The sequence below is a fragment of the Cydia splendana genome, chromosome 2, assembly GCF_910591565.1.
Source record: "Cydia splendana chromosome 2, ilCydSple1.2, whole genome shotgun sequence".
NCBI lineage: Eukaryota > Metazoa > Arthropoda > Insecta > Lepidoptera > Tortricidae > Cydia > Cydia splendana.
In genome coordinates this window covers 21,066,389-21,084,697 of record NC_085961.1, presented here as the reverse complement: position 1 = coordinate 21,084,697, position 18,309 = coordinate 21,066,389, and the positions used below count along the sequence as shown (strand labels likewise).

General features: G+C 38.1%; 1 protein-coding gene and 1 long non-coding RNA gene across 2 annotated transcripts in view; one reads left to right on the top strand and one right to left on the bottom strand.

The window, feature by feature from the left end:
• The window catches only part of LOC134805518 (uncharacterized), a 126,712-nt gene that overhangs the window by 37,925 nt on the left and 70,478 nt on the right, over positions 1-18,309 (top strand). The window lies entirely within an intron of this gene.
• Positions 1-18,309, bottom strand: part of LOC134799579 (tachykinin-like peptides receptor 86C) — a 44,327-nt gene that overhangs the window by 20,530 nt on the left and 5,488 nt on the right. Inside the window, exons 4-6 of the mRNA XM_063772014.1 lie at positions 9,512-9,646; positions 7,667-7,744; positions 6,837-6,984 (exon numbers count right to left, since the gene is read on the bottom strand). Of these exons, the coding sequence (XP_063628084.1) occupies positions 6,837-6,984; positions 7,667-7,744; positions 9,512-9,646 (361 nt within the window). The remainder of the gene's footprint in view (positions 1-6,836; positions 6,985-7,666; positions 7,745-9,511; positions 9,647-18,309) is intronic.

The following is an 18,309-nucleotide window of genomic DNA, read 5'->3' as shown; positions in this document are numbered from 1 at the left end:
TGAGGATAGATGAGAACATTACACGATCAAATATTGTAGGTTAAAGTCAGGTCGTCCAGTGACTGATCCAGGCGGTTTTGTAATTGGTCGGTTAACCAATATATATTATAACTACCCGAAAATGTACAAATTATTTGTTTACTTTTATTTAAATACCTAAAGATACAGACTATAGGTATTTAAATAAAAGTAAATAAAATCTACCCTCAAATGACTCCTTAAGCCAGTTGAGGATAGATGAAAACATTACACGATCAAATAATGTAGGTTAAAGTCAGGTCGTCCAGTAACTGATCCAGGCGGTTTTGTAATTGGTCGGTTAACCAATAAATATTATAACTACCCGAAAATGTACAAATTGTTTGTTTACTTTTATTTAGATACCTAAAGATACAGACTATAAATAGTACCTAACTAGTAGGTAAATAGAAGATTTTCACTCAATGATTTGCCTGCAAAATGCCCCGAATGCGATGTACATGTTCATGGGAAAACACCGGAAATGGCTACACGAGTGAAACCTTGCCAAATATTTTTTCGTTTTTCTTAGCTTTTATCATAGTTAGATACATTTCACGGCCAATTAGTTTTTTTACACAAAAATAGAAATACATTTAGGTGGATACAGATATTATCAACACGTACCATTTATGAAATATCTATCGATCAGGCTTATAATCGTAAGTTCGACATTTTAATTTAAGTTTATTTACTATTTAAGAGTTTTGAAACAAACCCAGTATAGTTCTTTTAAAGAAATATACGAATATACCTACTTAGATTATATATTACACCTTATAAAATAAAGTCCCCCGCCGCGTCTGTCTGTTTGTGTGTATGTATGCTCGCGATAAACTCAAAAACTCCTGAACGGATTTTCATGCGGTTTTTCTCAGTGATTCTTGAGGAAGGTTTAGGTGTATAATTGGTTAAGGTTTTGTGTAACCCGTGCGAAGCCGGGGCGGGTCGCTAGTATATATATGTCGTAGTCAGATCGTATAATCCGCCGTATTACATTACGGCTAGCCGTTATCAAAAACAGGGGCGTTTTGAAATGCGGCGGTTCGACGATTAGCCGGATTGTCATTGCGATACGTTCTTCAATAAGGCGGCCAACGTTTAGCCGCATCGTACTACTATTTTAGATTGTAGAGTGACCAGTTCTTTCGGTCGCCTACGTAACCTGAGTTTGACAATGTTTGCAATTTAATTTATTTTTACCACGGTCCCACCGCACTACATGTGTTTATTTTCCAAAACATTTCCTTCGCAACTTAAATAGACGGAGCCCCGCAAGCGGGGCTCCTATTTCTGGGCGGTTTGCCCTTCGGGCATCTGAAGCTACCTAACAAACCTAACCTACTTACCTACCTACGCTTTTTTCCCCAAAGTGTAATGTTTTCACGGACGTCTCACTAAATCAATAGGTAGGTAGGTTAGGTTCGTTAGGTAGCTTCAGATGCCCGAAGGGCAAACCGCTCAGAAATAGGAGCCCCGCGAAGCGGGGCTCCGTCTAGTTAAGTTGCGAAAGAAATGTTTTTTGAAAAGAAACAGTCCGACGAACTCCAGATTTGATGGACACCCCAGCGTTTGTCAGGCAGCGCCACGGGTGTTAAAAATGGGAACTAAAAACTGTCAAAGCGGCGGCTAATGACTCGCTGTATTACATTACGGCTAGCCGTGTTGAAGAACGTATGGCGCCGAATACATTCCGGCGGATTCTCATTCAGCCGCATTCAATCCGGCTAATCGTTAACCCGCCGCATTTCAAAACGCCCCTGTTTTTGAAAACGGCTAGCCGTAATGTAATACGGCGGATTATACGATCCGACTGCGACATATATACATATATGCAAGAATCCTACAAATTTTCTACTCAGAAATACAGGGTGACGCACGAATGTTGCTACACAAAGTTTAATAAATCCGTTTTGGTTCACATTTACTTATCTCATTAGCGATATACGTAATGAAATACATTAAGGAATTTATTGTTTAAAACATTACTACTGAAAGGTCATTGGTTTTAACGTCCACCATGCTATTTAATGCAAGCTCTGCATCGGACTAAAACGTTGTTCATCGTACGTGGCTTGTAACGTCGCTCGGGGTATGGCTTCGATAATTCTGACGATGGATGCTTTTAATTCACCCTTGTTGCTGGGTCAGGTTCCGTACACTTCGTGCTTGCAGCATTCCCACAAAAAGAAATCCCGGAAGGCAGTATGTTTAGTTGTTAATGAAATTGTCCCGGTTATGAAAGGGCTTGTTGTGAGGATTTTAATTTTGAAGTTATTTGGGAACCTTCATCCCAATCCCCCTCCTCTCCTCTCACCTCTAAAATTAATGATCCTATTTTTTTTTAAATAGATTCTTTAGTACCCATAGATACAGAAAAAGCTATAAGAAAAGTCAACCGTAAATCGTTCTTATGGAAAAAAAATGTGTTATTATAGAACTCTTAGAACGCAAGTCCGACTCGCACTTGGCCGGTTTTCTTGAATTATTGTCCCGGTAACGTAGACGACGTTACTAGCCGTACTAGCCTCTTAAAAGTTACGCATATTTTTATCACGTGGATAACGCTATTCATCACACGCCGGCTGAACAGCTGCAGTAGCGCCTTTGAAGTTGTTATAAAACCTTTATCTTTTACACGTGGCCATCACTGTAATTTTTCGCATCACAGAGTTTATATTTGTGCGACAAAGGTTTCTATAGCAGTTATTTTTTTATAGGAAGGTGGGAGGTTAAAGGGAAATATCACTTTGTTTATCTGTTGCCATTCAAATTTTCATTTTATTTAAGGTAAATGATAAAACTTGACGGTTAAGGTCCTATTATTTTAAATTTTAATATTGGTTGATTATTTTTTATGATTTTTTTAACTTATCGTCGGTGCGAATAAAATAACCGCTGTGTTTTTTTACTATTTTTTGATTTTGGCATATTTTAATTCCTTTTTTAAATCCCGTCGACCCACATAAATATTTTTTAAATATCTTTATTAGTTTTGAAAATAACCATAAATAACTAATTCCGATATGTGAACATAGAACAACATTTGTACAAAAAAAAGCTATGTGATTTTTTTAACACATAACGAAAGTAAATGCCTTGTTTTCCGTTGAGGGTGATGGCGATTGTTGCACATGGCGATTTATTGTAAAGTGGATTACCGTAAAACGGGGTGTGTAGGTTTCGCGGGGAGAGGTGGATTATGCATGGGGAGAGAAGGTTTGAGAGGGGGGTGAGAAGGGATTTTAAGGCTACTGCTACAAAAATAAAGTATTCCAATTTAAAATGTAGCTATAGTAATACGCATAATAAAAAAAAAAGATCCAACAATCTTCCAAAATCACCTTTGTATGAAAACCCCTCTCACCCCAAATACGAGGAACTACGGGGTGAGGTGGGTTTTCCTCTTTATCGTCAAAGTTATGAAATGGAACTACCCAAAATAAAAATAAACAACGGGTTGCACTCCGGGAGTGCCGACAGAAGTGAAAACTCAATGACTAGTCCAAAATGTCTGCAGCACGATGTATAATTGACCCGTCCTCCTTCCTATTGAAAAACTTTAGTTCCGAAATTGCTGGCCAGTGAGCTTAAATTTGTAGCGTTAATTGTTTAAAATTCGAATAGAAATTGTAACCTTGCAGACCTCGCATCTAAATATATTTGGTCATGATATTTTGAGTTTTATTCACCAGTACTAGAGTTAACTTTTATTAGCGATTTCATCAAGATGTAGCTTTATTGAATTATATTGGAGTGATATAAAGTTAGAATGTAACTGTGAGATCCTCGTATTTCAGCCCGTACAAGATTAGAACATTGAGCTTTATTGCTTAATATCAAAGTCCAGTTTTAAATAATTGGCCTGATTATGATACGTTATGACTAAAGTTCCTTGGTGAATAACATTGTCCGTCACACATAACATAAACTCACGCAAGCGCCCTGCGCCGCCTAGGTACATGAAACAGCAGGCTCAGGCATACATTTTCGCCGTGCGGTAGAAAGAGAGGAGAGACGCCTTACGCGTTACGCCTTACGCTGTCTCGAGTTTATCATTTTTTCCCCACCTCAAAAAGTGCTCAGCGCCGCTAGAGAAGTTTTCACTTCAATAAAAACTAAAATACAAACGTCCGGAACACTTATTATATACACCATTCAGTTTTCATATGTAAAAATAAAATGTTATCGAGGTTTGAATTTCAGTTTTGACCCTACTCACCCCATTTCACGGTACCCTAAAATCCGCGGTGCGTCATCTCTCGTGTTACGTTACTTTGGCAACAAATCGCTATGTGTAAACTTCACATTGACGATTTTAAGTGAACCAAATTTAAGTCGCTACGTTTCTGGTTAAAATAATGAATATTGTAAAAATTAACGAAAAAAACTGTTTATTTTCTAAGCACTGCAGAGGTTATATTTACATAAGAAAATTCGCGCCTTGCCACCGAGACGTGACCCGGGTGGCCGAGCGGTTTTAGGCCTCTGCCGTGAATACAAAGAACACTGGTTCAATTCTAGCCCTGGCCACTGCAGGTTTAGGCCTATAGGTGCACATTTGTGTGCATAAATATGTCCAATTATTCGATTATTCAGATCTCAGAAAAAAGCCGACGTTTTCCGATTACCTATTAAGATCACAAAACTTCAGCAACAAAGTATCGAATGCGTAATTATACTTACCTTATTCTTAAGGCAAAGTTTTACTTACTCAATAAACTCACGGGACTTTGCAGACTTCATTTCGGTGATTGTGAACCGCAAAAGTTCGAGGCACCATCAAGTAGAGTAGGGTAGAGTAATTGAATTAGTAATGAATAGGTATTTAGGAAGGCGTCTAAGAACGGTTTTAAGATTTTGAAAACACTCCAGAAAATAACTTTTTCTCTGTCTCTCCGCCGATTGATTTGTTTTCTTTTTTGTTTAAATTTTCAGGTCCACTGTCCCCAAAAAACATTTTTTTAACCTATTGTACAAAATACAATTTGCCATGATGCAATGTCTTATAGAGCACCAGCAAAGAACACAAAGTGAAAAAAAATTGATTATTGCAATTTTGGGAAATGATGATGATGATGTCCTCCCAGACGTATCCGTCGACGGCGACACCCGGACAAATCAGTATCAGGTATTCTGTAAATTCTGACGTGCATGGGCTCGAACGTGACTTGCGAAACCGAGTTTTGTTTTAAACTTCCGGCCGCAAGACATGCAGTAAAGCTCGCCATTTGAGTCGTAAGTGTATGTGTAGGAGGGCTTGGGCCGAGCTTTTCGAAGCTGGCGTTTAGCGTCAAGATCTTCGAGGCGTGCACTTTCGAAGTCGTTGAGACCAGTGTTGACCGCAGTTCGCCAGTCCGATCTCCGAGTTGCAAGCTCCTCCCACGATTCACACGATAAGCCGGTGGCCGACAGGTGGCGTTTCAGGACGTCCTTGTACCGCAGATATTGTCCACCGGCCTTGCGTTTACCCGAAGCTAGTTCGGAGTAAAACACAACTTTAGGCAATCTTGATGGTGGCATGCGTACAAGGTGTCCACACCAACGCAGTTGACCATTCATGAGTAGGCATTCCATACCCGACATGCCAGTACGACGCAGAACCTCCGAGTTTGGAACACGATCCTGCCATCTCAGCCGAAGAATTGCCCGGAGACACTTTAAATGAAAAGAGTCTAGACGTTTGATGTCTCCCTTGTACAGGCACCAGGTCTCCGAAGCATAAAGCAACAAAGGTAAAATTATTGCTTTGTAAACGGCGAGTTTAGTCCGGAGGCTAAGGTCGTGTGATTTCCAAACTCGTTGATTGAGTCCGCCAAAGGCTGCAGCAGCTTTTGCGATCCTTGAAGATATCTCGGACTCGAGACGATTGTCGCTTCGCAATAGACTCCCAAGGTAACGAAAAGTTCCTACTTCATCCAAAGCATTGCCGCTAAGGTAAACAGCAGCGTCGTTCGCAGATTTGCCTCGTGCAGGTTGTTTAAGAATCTGGGTTTTCGACGCGCTGATCACCAATCCGAACTTACGACAAGAATCGTCTAAGTTGTCCAGATACCTTTGCAAATCTTCTAGGGTATGTGCCATAAGGCAAACGTCATCAGCGTAGAGAACTTCTGTGATTGCAGTTGAGTGGACTTTTCGTTTAGCTCTGAGTCGCGCAAGGTCAAATATACTTTTGTCCATTCGAGAATTTACCATGATCTGATTTGGGAAATACACCGCTAGCGGTAGGGCCAAGGTGCAAATTCAAAATTAAAAGGAATTATAATGAAAGTAAGTGAATGGTTGATAAACATTTACTCGTACCTAGTCTTTATTCTCAATCAACCAATACAGAGGAACGCAGTTACAGAAACTAAAATCCGCTCTAATTGAGTTGTGATTTAATTTAAATTAATATGCGATGAAGGTCTATTCAAATTCAATAATAATCAAAGTTTGGTTTAGGGTTTAAATCAAATAGACGTCTATAAAAGGTACAGTTAATTGGTACCTAGGTATATGTATAATAAGTTTCATATTGTAACTAAATACGAGTTGCCAACTACGAAACGAGAACAACTTCCTTGAATCAGCTTTGTTTTGGAGAATTATTTGTTTTATTAACTCATCATCATTTTCTTATACCACGCCGATTGCAAACAAGCATATGCATGACCCTATGGATGCTTGCAACTCCAGCTGCTTACGAAACTCGGTAGCGTTGTGGGTGTAACGGCTAGTCCATGAAGCGCACACGCTCCAAGTGTGCACGCTAGGATCGTACATTTCGTGGCCCTGAAAAAAGGAACGTCAGTAAGTATTGAACCACAACTAACCTTCCGTTTGGCTCTGACCACCTGCATCTGATGGTGCGTGCACTCGCCGATTGCGCGCCCGCGCAGCGCCGCGCTCATGCGTACGTACGCCCACACCATCACGGTCATGGGCAGCACGTATGTCACACCCAGGAACACTAGGTTGTAGCTGTAGAGAAACATGAGCGTTAAGCTTTTAGTTACCTTTTAGTTCCAGTTAAGTTACGAGTACGTTGACACCGTGCTGTCGTTTTTTAATGTACACATCTAGGTACCAGTCTTATTACTTAGGTAAGTGAAAATGATGGACTAAATATTGGGTCAAACATTATTATCTACGTACAATATGAGTAAACTATTTACATAAGTGAGAGCGCCTTATTTGAACAAGTAAGTAGGTACGTATACTCAGGAGTAGGGTTTGCAATCCGGATCCAAAATGTATGAAATCATCCGGATCCGGATCCGCCGATCTTCCCATACTTCCCATCTGTGATCAAAATAAAGTGAGTTTTAACTTGAAAATTAAAGTAGGAATGTTTGAAATTACTTCCTTATCCAATTCACTCCAATTATAAATGTTAAAGGGGATGTCCGACGAAACTATAATTATATATCTATATGCTTGTGCATTATAGATACTTTTATAGGTATCTTAAAATGAAAACATTTATAAAATCACTTATTCTAGGAGACACGAGCTATAAACAAAAGATTCTTACTGTCAGTAGAATGAATGTATTAGGTACCGCAGAAGTCTAGCAGATTTGCCAGTATTCCGGTTGACTCTACAAAAACAAATTACTTATGTAAGACAGTACTATGTAACATATTAAATTCTATTTTCTTACCAATAATCCGTCTTAGATGTAGGGTAGCTACCGTCTGGCCATTTAATGAAGCATATTTCTCTTTCACCGTTTATATACCTGTAAAAGTGTTTTGTATTAGATTGGTATTACAATTGCAACAACAAGAAATATAATAGAAAAATAAACACTTCCAAATTCCAATCTTAAGGATGGCATTCCAAAGAAACAAATTACGGACAATAAGAATTTGGACAAGAGCAAAAGGTATTCAAATAAATCGGTAGCTACCTACCTATAATGGCAAGAACTTTTATTTGTAGTAGTATAGGTAGAATACCAGTCCTTTCGACAGTTGAGTTGTTTTCTCACATAAATATGTACTAGGTATACTATATTTACTTATACATTAATATACCATCAGTCTATTTTATTGCGAAAAAACTTAGAACTAAAGAAAAAATAAAATAATGGTCACAGGAAAAACAATTTAAGTTTACTCGGCGCGGCGGTTTACGGGCATGATTAATTTGTTTGGAGTTCAGATTTCTAGAAATTTTTAAGAAGCCCTTTCACCGCGAAGTTCAAAGTTACGTAGTTACCCTTAAAATAATCATCAGAAACATTTTTATTTATCTTATACCTTAGAACGAGCAATATATTTCGGAGATCTCGGAAACGGCTCTAGAGTTTATCATTGAAAACCTACTAACTTAAATAATAATGCTGTATCACCTAGGTTTTGATGTTTTTGACCATATCAGGAAAACTAAAAACGTTGATAGAATAATATGACTGCCTAATAATCTACTTATCGAAATTTAATACCCTTGTTCCAGAGTAAAAAGCTATTATAACAAGTTAGAGAAGCCACAAGCTTATAACAGGCTTTGCAGTAGGTAATTAATGAAAAAGCTTTCCTTCCGGAGCGTCCGACTTTAAAACACGCTTTCAGTCATGCTTAAGTTTGTTTCGAATAAAATACACAAAAAATGTTGAGTGTTTTCAGAATAAGGAAAAGTATTGCATATTCTTATTACATAGGCCTTAAAAATCATTTCCTCTAAACTTAGATTTTTCTTTGCAAACATTGTGTGTAACTCTGGGGTAAAAATATTGAGAACTCGAGTATTTAATTCACTCCAGCCTACGGCTGTCGTGAATCTATAGACCTCGTTTGCAAAATTTTACTTACCCCCCTCGTTGCCCAATGTACTATTTCAATAATAACTAAGCCACATCGTTGGGAATAAAAAAGCTCCAGTTATTTATAAATTTATGCCAAGAAAGCAGAGAAAAGACCTTGTTCGTGGTAAATTCTATAGCTATTGTTATAAATTGCTCCGAGTAATTATCAACACAAAATTGGAGATAGGTAAGCATTTTATTTAGAAGACAATGAATATAGCCAGATCTCTCGTTATTTTGGTACCTATTTTACATCTAAAATCCGTCTTCCACTTTATACACTTATAAATTCATTGGGAGCGCTCATAAAGAATCTTTATAGCTCGAGTGTAACAATAAGGGGAAACATGAATTTGGTAGTAGACAAAGTTGCACAAAACATATTGAGATACGAGAGAGGCTGTTACCGTGCAGAATGTACAAACGCCACTATTATTCCAAAAACTTAGGTACATTTTCTAGAGTAGAGTAAGTTAAGGGGCCCACTGATTAACAGTCCGCCGGACGGTATCGGCCTGTCAGTTGTTCGGACCTGTCAAAATTTTGTTCTAACTGACAGGCCGATACCGGCCGGCGGACTGTTCATCAGTGGACCCCTTTAGGTTGGGCAGCAATGTCAGCGCGCTTGCCTACGGCACAGTGCACCCGTGTTACTGCTGTAGCGTTGTGTACTAAGTTACTGGTATTTCAGAAACTTACTTCTTCTTGTATGTGTCAGAGTAAAGCAGGCTCGGCAGCGCCAGTAGGGCGCTTGCGCACCACACGGTCAGGAGGGCAGCGCGCGCCACGCTTCGGCTGAGCCGGTGCTGTAGGGGCTTCACTATAGCCACGTATCTGTTCAAACATTATTTATATAAAGGCACTGTTTTGTGTTTACTGCAACGCTTCATGGATCTATGATGGTAAAATGTATAAAGTATCTAACTAATCTAGCGCCATTACCTAAAATGTTCAATTTAATTTATTTTTTTCAGTAGGTATAGCAATAAACTTTGGGTTTGAATTTTTACTATAATTATCTTAACCTTATTTAATTACACAAACGGATCTACCGCGATACAATTTCATTGATTTTAACTTAAATTCCGACGTTTCAGCTGACGCGAGAGTTTTGTGTTATATCTTTACCTTATTTTAATTATTACATACATTTCAATTTAGACTTATTCATTATCAGCATATTATTCATTATTACAAGTAAAAGTGCGAATTAGATTAATATAAATGTGGGTTTCCATCACAGAAGGGTCCTTATGCTTCATCTGCAATAGGGGCCTTTTTAACAGAATTTATATTGTAATTTCAGATGGAAACGTCCTTATTGCACTAGAAGCATAAGAACCCTTCTGTGATGGAAAGCCACAAATAATATCATATCTACTCTATCCTAAAGGTACAAAACTAGGTATATACCCAACTACCTAATATCTTGTAACGTCATCCAACAAATATTTCTGTACTGAATAGAAGCATTTCTTCAGTAGAAAAGGTTTTGATTTATTTTTAACACATTCACTGCCAGCGAACCGCTAGGCGGGTTCTCTGTTCGTAGGTGCTTATTAGCTTTTCGCTAAATACGGGCTTTCCCATGTTATCGGCTACGCTCGTAGCGCGCAGCTTGCCCTGGCACTGAAACTGCCCGATTCGAACTTTAAGATACGTCAATTAATAGATCTAGAAACGATATAGATTAGATGTGTTAGTGTCAAAAGTGGCGTTTTTGTTTGAAGAAACGTCACATTTGACACTGACATATCTAAGCCATATATTATTGTTTCTACATAGATATATTAATTGACGAATCTTAAAGTTCGAATTGGGCCGAATGTGTTAATCTAGTTGGCATTTGTGAGCAACTTCAATTCAATTGGTAATTTGTTATCCGGTAACCTACTTCTTCTTCCTAGCCTTATCCCATTTACTTGGGGTCGGTTCTCCTTAGCGGTTCAGGAGCGTCTGTCCTGGGTCGTCTCTGGCCCCAATTTCACCACGGTGACAGGTGCGACAATTGTAAAATCACTGTTGCTGACGTCACAGGCATCCATGGGCTACGGTTACCACTTACCATCGGGCGGGCCGTATTCCTGTTTGCCACCATCATTGTAATATTTAAAAAAACTTTATTATATCGGAAAAAACAGATATTTCTTTTGCGAAGTTTCTGACAATTGTCAAGATTTAGAAGAATTGTAGGTAATTCTTGACAGGTAATGAGTTATATGTCGGATTTTCGTGACAATTGTAGTGTTTCTTGTGACAATTGTCATAAACTTAGCAAGAGAAATATCTGTTTTTTCCGATATAATAAAGTTTTTTTTAATAAAACAATGATGGTGGCAAACAGGAATACGGCCCGCCCGATGGTAAGCGGTAACCGTAGCCCATGGATGCCTGTGACGTCAGCAACAGTGATGTTTTACAATTGTCACACCTGTCACCGTGGTGAAATTGGAGCCTGGTCGTATTATTTTACCCGGTGGTTTAGGCTAGAGATGCACCGAATATTCGGTTACTATTCGGTATCCGGCCTCCCGGCCATTAATTTACTATGCGGCCGGATACCGGATAGTGACCTACTATCCGGTCGGATACCGGATAGTAACATTGCTTGATTTTGGAGTAAACAAATTGGATTTAAGTAACAGACACGGTCATAGTCGTACTTGTTTATTATTTTTAAACTATTTTAACATTCCACTGACTTGCACGCGCACTCATTTCGAACCTAGAAATGTGTCCGCGCGAACGTTCACTAGGAAACAGGTCACACCTGCAGAATGCGCACCTGAAAAACCTAAATGTAGGTATAGTTCCACTGGCCGAATATTCGGCGGCCGGATACCGGATATTCGGCCGATGGTCAGGCCGAATATCCGGTGTCCGGTATCCGGCCAAACGACTATCCGTTGCATCTCTAGTTTAGGCTATCCGGTAGCCTGGTGAGTTTAAATACCTTGAGGTTTCGTTTAACAGTCAGTGGCAAGTCCTTTCTTCTTGAAACTAGGCGACCTTCCCGTTGCATATGTTTTCAATCTCATCCAAGGATCACAATCACATAGCACTATATACGAATATACAGGCCGGGTAGAGTCTGAATTTTAAACTCAGAGAAATACCTAATAAGTTCTTACAGGAAGTTTACTGTTTAATCGTATTGGTAGGTATTGCCCCAGAACTTAATGCTACATCGCAATCTCGATTCGAATAGTGCATAATGAGTTGGGCAATTTTACTTCGTCTCTTAGGCTTCTGAGTGCGTAGGTAAAATGTACCGTAAAACACTATAACATTGCCTTTTCAACATAACTTTGCCCACCGCGTCACAGTTCAGTACAAGCGAAATAACTTAAAAGTAGTTACAGATACCCCATATAACCATTCCAGTCGCAGAATCACAAAGTGGTAACTAAATGTCAGATGTGTCGTAACAGAGTCCACACAATGTGTCTAGAATTGTTTCGAAACAAAGTGTCGTCGCCGTGTCTACACTTTTCCGTAACAAGGTGTCGACACATTTGTGTGCACTTTGCGTGCGGTTTGCGACTAAATCTGACAGCAAATTTGTGACAGCAAATGTCAATATAAAATACCTCTTGAAAACCAAGGTTTGTCAAACTACTATTAGTGTCTCGTGTGCTCGTAATTCTAGTAAGTCATCATGGGCAATGCAAATGATAATAATCGACCGAAACCATATAAACACCCAACACCCGTCAACCTTTTACAGAAAAGTTTTTAAAGAAATGCAATAAGCTACTTAGGTCAGGCAACGAATGCTCCAAAAGTTGTAGAGGGAAATGCTCGGAACACAATTTTTGACTGCGTAACTCGGTTTGACAAGTTAGGAGAGGAAAAGTCCCCGGCCGTAGCCCTTGAGCGGGGGGGAGAGAGGGGGCTTTGAAGGTCCCATTTTCCGGTTTTTCGATTATATCTAGGAAACTTTGCATCTCAGCGACATGGCCACTTATACAAAATAAAAGTTAATTTAATTGGTTACAAGTGTATTCAGTCAATTTTTTCGATATGTTGAATAGTTTTTGAGATATCCGCTCTTGAAAGTTTATTTAGGGCTCTCAATTTTATCTTGATATATCTATATCAGTGAAGGTGCTAGGCCGTGTTTGGTATCGTTTTCGTATAAATCTAGGGTGCTGAATCCATTTAAGGTATCACATTGACACCATTCCACAAAATAAAAAAAAATCTTTTTGGGGTTCCGTACCTCAAAAGGAAAAAACGGAACCCTTATAGGATCACTCGTGCGTCTGTATGTATGTCCGTCTGAATACACAAAATAGTTCTTTACCTATAGATGACAGGAAAACCTATTAGAAATGTGCAGTCAAGCGCGAGTCGGACTTAATGTACGGAACCCTTAATATGCGAGTCCGACTCGCACTTGGCTGGTTTTTTTAAAACTCCTCTTGACGCTTAACCGCTGAACCGATTTCGTTGAAATTTGGTATAGAAATAGTTTGCGTCCCGGAACAGGACATAGGATAGATCTTATAACCAAAATCATCTTTTGAAGGTGTGAAAAGTGGCGTGGAAATTTGTACGGGAAATCAATAACCGCGGAACCGATTTATATGAAATTTGGGATGGTCTACATCTTTGATTTAGTTAAAAATGATAAAAAAAACATGACTTCAAACCTAAACTTAAACAGTATTAACTTCAAGAAGTCAATTCTGAATTCCCCCCTACACCTCATTTCACACCTTTAAAGGATGATTTTTGAGATAACTTATTATGTCCTGTCTCGGGACTCAAAATATATGTGTACCAAATTTAAATTAAAACTGTTCAGCAGTTTAAGCGTGAAGAGGAGTTTAAAAGAAAGTATTTTAATAAGTTTATATGTTTTTACTTCGGAATGGTGTCAATGTGATACCTTAACTAAATTTGGTACTGCGAATTTATACCTACGAAAACGATACCAAACATGGCCTCGTAGCTATACTGTTGTAGAAGTCAAAATAAAATTGAGAGCCCTAAATTCTTATTACTTGGCCAAACTTGTGTAGAAGGAAAAGGTAAAATAAAAGTCTTCGGCAGGAATATAAGACACAAATATATATTTTTTTTGCGTTACTATTTCAATCATCAAATATAAACATACCTTGATTATATTATTCTAGTGAGATCCTCATAGATAAACAAAAACATTTACTTAAAAAAATACAAGGTCGAAATGTCACGGAACTTGTGAGAGTAATATGTGAAAAATAAAAACTTTTATGACAAAAAAATCTGGACACAATTTAAGAATCACCCAATTGCGTCGAGGAATCATCTGTATTTTTGCTTGTTTCATTACCTCCTCGCTTCTTTTTTGTCCTTTGTATTCTGTAGCAATTTGTTAGATCTGAAAATAAAGATAACTTGCGTCGTCACGGATGTCGATTTATAGGTTTTAGGAAGTGCAGAATTCGAAAACGATAATCAGTTTGGAATCCAAGATAACTGCAGCCGTGCACTTTGTCATAAAAGTCGTCATGGATATCGTTTTATAGGTTTTAGGAAGTGCCGATTTCGAAAATGATGACCATTTTGGATTCCAAGATGTCTGCCGTGCACTTTGTCATATGACCCGTCATGGATGTTGATTTATAGGTGTTAGGAAGAGTAGAATTCGAAAATGATGACCATGACCAACGTGCACGGCAGACATCTTAGATTCTAAAACGGTCATAATTTTCGAATTCTCCACTCCCTAATACCTATAAATCGAGATCCATGACGACTTTTATGACAAAGTGTACGGTAGACATCTTGGTTTCCAAAATGGTCATCATTTTCGAATTCTGCACACCCTAAAACCTATACATATAGTAGTTCGCCCCGAACTGTGAACTCGCGGTTCGCCAAACAGATCAATTGAATGCAGTGCTACTTAGTCTGAGATGGGCATTTCGTAATTGATTCCTGATTCCATGATTACTTGAAATTACTTTGTAATCTGATTACCGATTCCTAGATTACTTTGTAATCTAACAATACCGAATTACTAAGTACAATTCCATTTGAGGAATCAGGAATCAATTGTTCGAATACTACAATTACTAGTAATAGAAATCAATGTCGATTCTTCATTAGGTACAGGAATATATATTACTTGATTCCTTTCAGATTACATTTCGTACTACTACATAAGTACTATCAAAAGTACATTTCGATAGTAGATATAGATGTTGTTGACTTACTAGGATGCATCTACTGATACCTTATTTGAAACAGGTGTGCAGATTTCGAAATTGATGACCATGACCAATAAAACGACATCCATGACGACTTTTAACATAGTGCATGGCGGCCATCTTGGATTCCAAAATAGTTATTATTTTTCGAAATCTGCGCTCCCTAAAACCTATAAAACGACAGCCATGACGACTTTTATGACATACTGCATGGCCGCCATTTTGGATTCCAAAATGGTCATCATTTTCGAAATCTGCGCCCCCTAAAACCTATAAAACGACATCCATGACGATGTTTATGACATAGTGCATGGCCGCCATTTAGGATGTCAAAATGGTCATCATTTTCTAAACCGGGGCCCCCTAAAACCTATAAAACGACATCCATGACGACTTTTATGACATAGTGCATGGCCGCCATCTTGGAATCTAAAATGGTCATCATTTTTGAAATCTGCGCCCCCTAAAACCTATAAAACGACACCCATGACGACTTTTATGACATAGTGCATGGCCGCCATTTTGGAATCCAAAATGGTCATCATTTTCTAAATCGGGGCCCCCTAAAACCTATAAAACGACACCCATGACGACTTTTATGGCATAGTGCATGGCCGCCATCTTGAAATCCAAAATGGTCATCATTTTCAAAATTGGGGCCCCCTAAAACGTATAAAACGACATCCATGACGACTTTTATGACACAGTGCATGGCCGCCATTTCGAATTCCAAAATGGTCATTATTTTCGAAATCGGCACTCCCTAAAACCTATATATCGACACCCATCTCGACTTTTATGACAAAGTGTTTTGCTACCATCTGCATGCAAGACATTTCTATTATTTTTACGTACAAAAATGGCCCCCTGTCAACTTTCAATCGAGATTTAATCGATAATTTATTCGATTAATATTCAGATTAATTCAATTTCAATCTATGTTAGGTTGACTAAACTAATCGCGATAAAAATTTGAGAATTAACTTTTTTTATTCCATTAATTAGTCGAATAAACAGTTAATCGATTAATGCCCATCTCTGACCACGGCATTTTTACACTTTGAGAATATCTGAAAACAAATCAACACAAGGAGCCATTTTGCAAATCCAATAACATACCAGTAACTTTGTTATTACTTTTGACAGCGCGTGTCATGTGTCAACACAGAGTCGACACAAAGTCGAAACATTGCGACTACTTTGTGACTGCAATATTTCTCAGCCTTAAACCATATTTATACATCATTATTAACAAGTTTCGTAGTATGTAAAGCGTTATTTCTGTTATTTAAGTATAGTATATGCATCGAAGTACTAAAAATGCTTCAAATAATATAGTTATGAGCACAGGCACTGAGAAGTAAACAATTTCATTTCCGGCTAAACTAAAACAATGTGGTGGCGCGTTGATTATATTACACTTAGTTTATCAAATCACTCGAGCAGTTTAATTCCCCATAATAATTTAAGTCCTATTGTAATATAAATGCAAACAATATATAATTACGTCTTGTAATCCGTTTTAGAGATGGCGTATTAATGTCACTTATTTTTATTTAAGTATTTTTCCATCTGACAGTGTCCATTTGACAGGAACAAAATGAACGAATGAACGAATGATTTTGGCATAAAGTAGTCGCAAACTCGAAACAATGTGTGCACACGGCGACCACACTTTATGTCACTTTGTGTCATGTGTCGACCCTTCCCCATTTCTGGTAACTGTGTCGACACGGCGACGACTCTGCGACTGGAATTGTGACCGAAACAGACGGTGTCGACACAAGATGTGTCAACACCGCGTCGTAACGGCGACTGGAAATGGTTGTATGGGACACTTTCTTAGAAAGTGTAGCTGTAACTACTTTTAAGTTACCTATGTTGAAAGGGCAATGTTATAGTGTTTTATGGTATGTAGGTAAAATGACGATTACACGGTGGTTTACCAATGACAGACCATATTTTATTTTTGATTGTTTACCAATATCTAATGATCAGTGTTGCTTACACACATATTAAATGTTTATAAATTTAGCACAGGATACTTTTACTTGCTTTTACTGACCTAGGCCGAGTTCGAACCGGAATCTTAAGAACCCGTCCCAATTTATTGAGTAGCTATATTATCATGTAATCTTGAAAGGCTAGTCGTTTTTTGACCGAACTGTCAAAGCGGCCAGTAATTACGTCTAATAACCTTAATCTATATAATCTAAAGGAAATATAATCTTGTACAGTAGGCCTCGAAGAACATAAAACATAAGTTTTAAAGATCCTAATCCATCGTAATCACAACTTGTGAGCACGATACACATAATCCACATAAACCGTAAACCGGTATCTCTCGTGTAGTCGAAACGAGAAGTATTTTTACTTTCGAAACATATCAAGCAAAAGGATGATACGGCCATTAGAAGACACTCCCCACTAGACAAGCAATATCCACTAGAAAATTGCTTCCAATTGAATTTCCTGGATCCTTTCTGTGACAAGAAATCGTCAACTTTATTTTATAACTTTAGCTTTTTCACAAAGCTATAGGTTATTATAATAACTAATCGAAGACAAACATTCTGTTAAGATCGTCAATATTATTAAAAAGTAGATCATTATATCCCAAAAACCTAAATAATATATACCCATTGAATTATTACCTACGTAATTAATTACTTAAAGCACACTTAAGAAGTATGCAATATATAATTTGCCAAGTTTATAACCGGAAATGTAATGAAGTTTGCGGAAAGCCGTTAACGAGCATAACAGAAGATGGGTGTTGTGGGAACACTTAGGACAAACATTTTCAATACAAACATGTTCCAAAAAATACTTATTTGTGTGTTCCCACACATGTTCCAAAAATATACATTAGCACCTGTCTGATTGAAGATCAGACTATCTAGCGACCTACAAAAGACCTAGAAAACCTAAGAAAATATTTTGGTAGATGAGGATGGTAGTGCAGGTAAATTGACGCCTGAATTCACATAATTTATGTTTTCAGCTGTGACTTGGGTGGGGACAAGGCTAGACACTGTCGCAATCCAATAGTTGCAACCTTACTTATATTAACTATAAGCAATATACCTTAATTAAAAGCAATATAGGCGGCAAACGGGCTGTCAACTAATTGGAATTAAGCTGTCAAATACTAGGACCTTTACATTAGTTACCAGAAATTTGATTCCACTCAGAAAATTAATACTTTAGCATTAACTTTTGAACCTCAGCCCCGATCACATAGCTTACCCTGTTATTGAGGCTGAAATTAAAAGCGTTCAGCATGATACGTTGTTA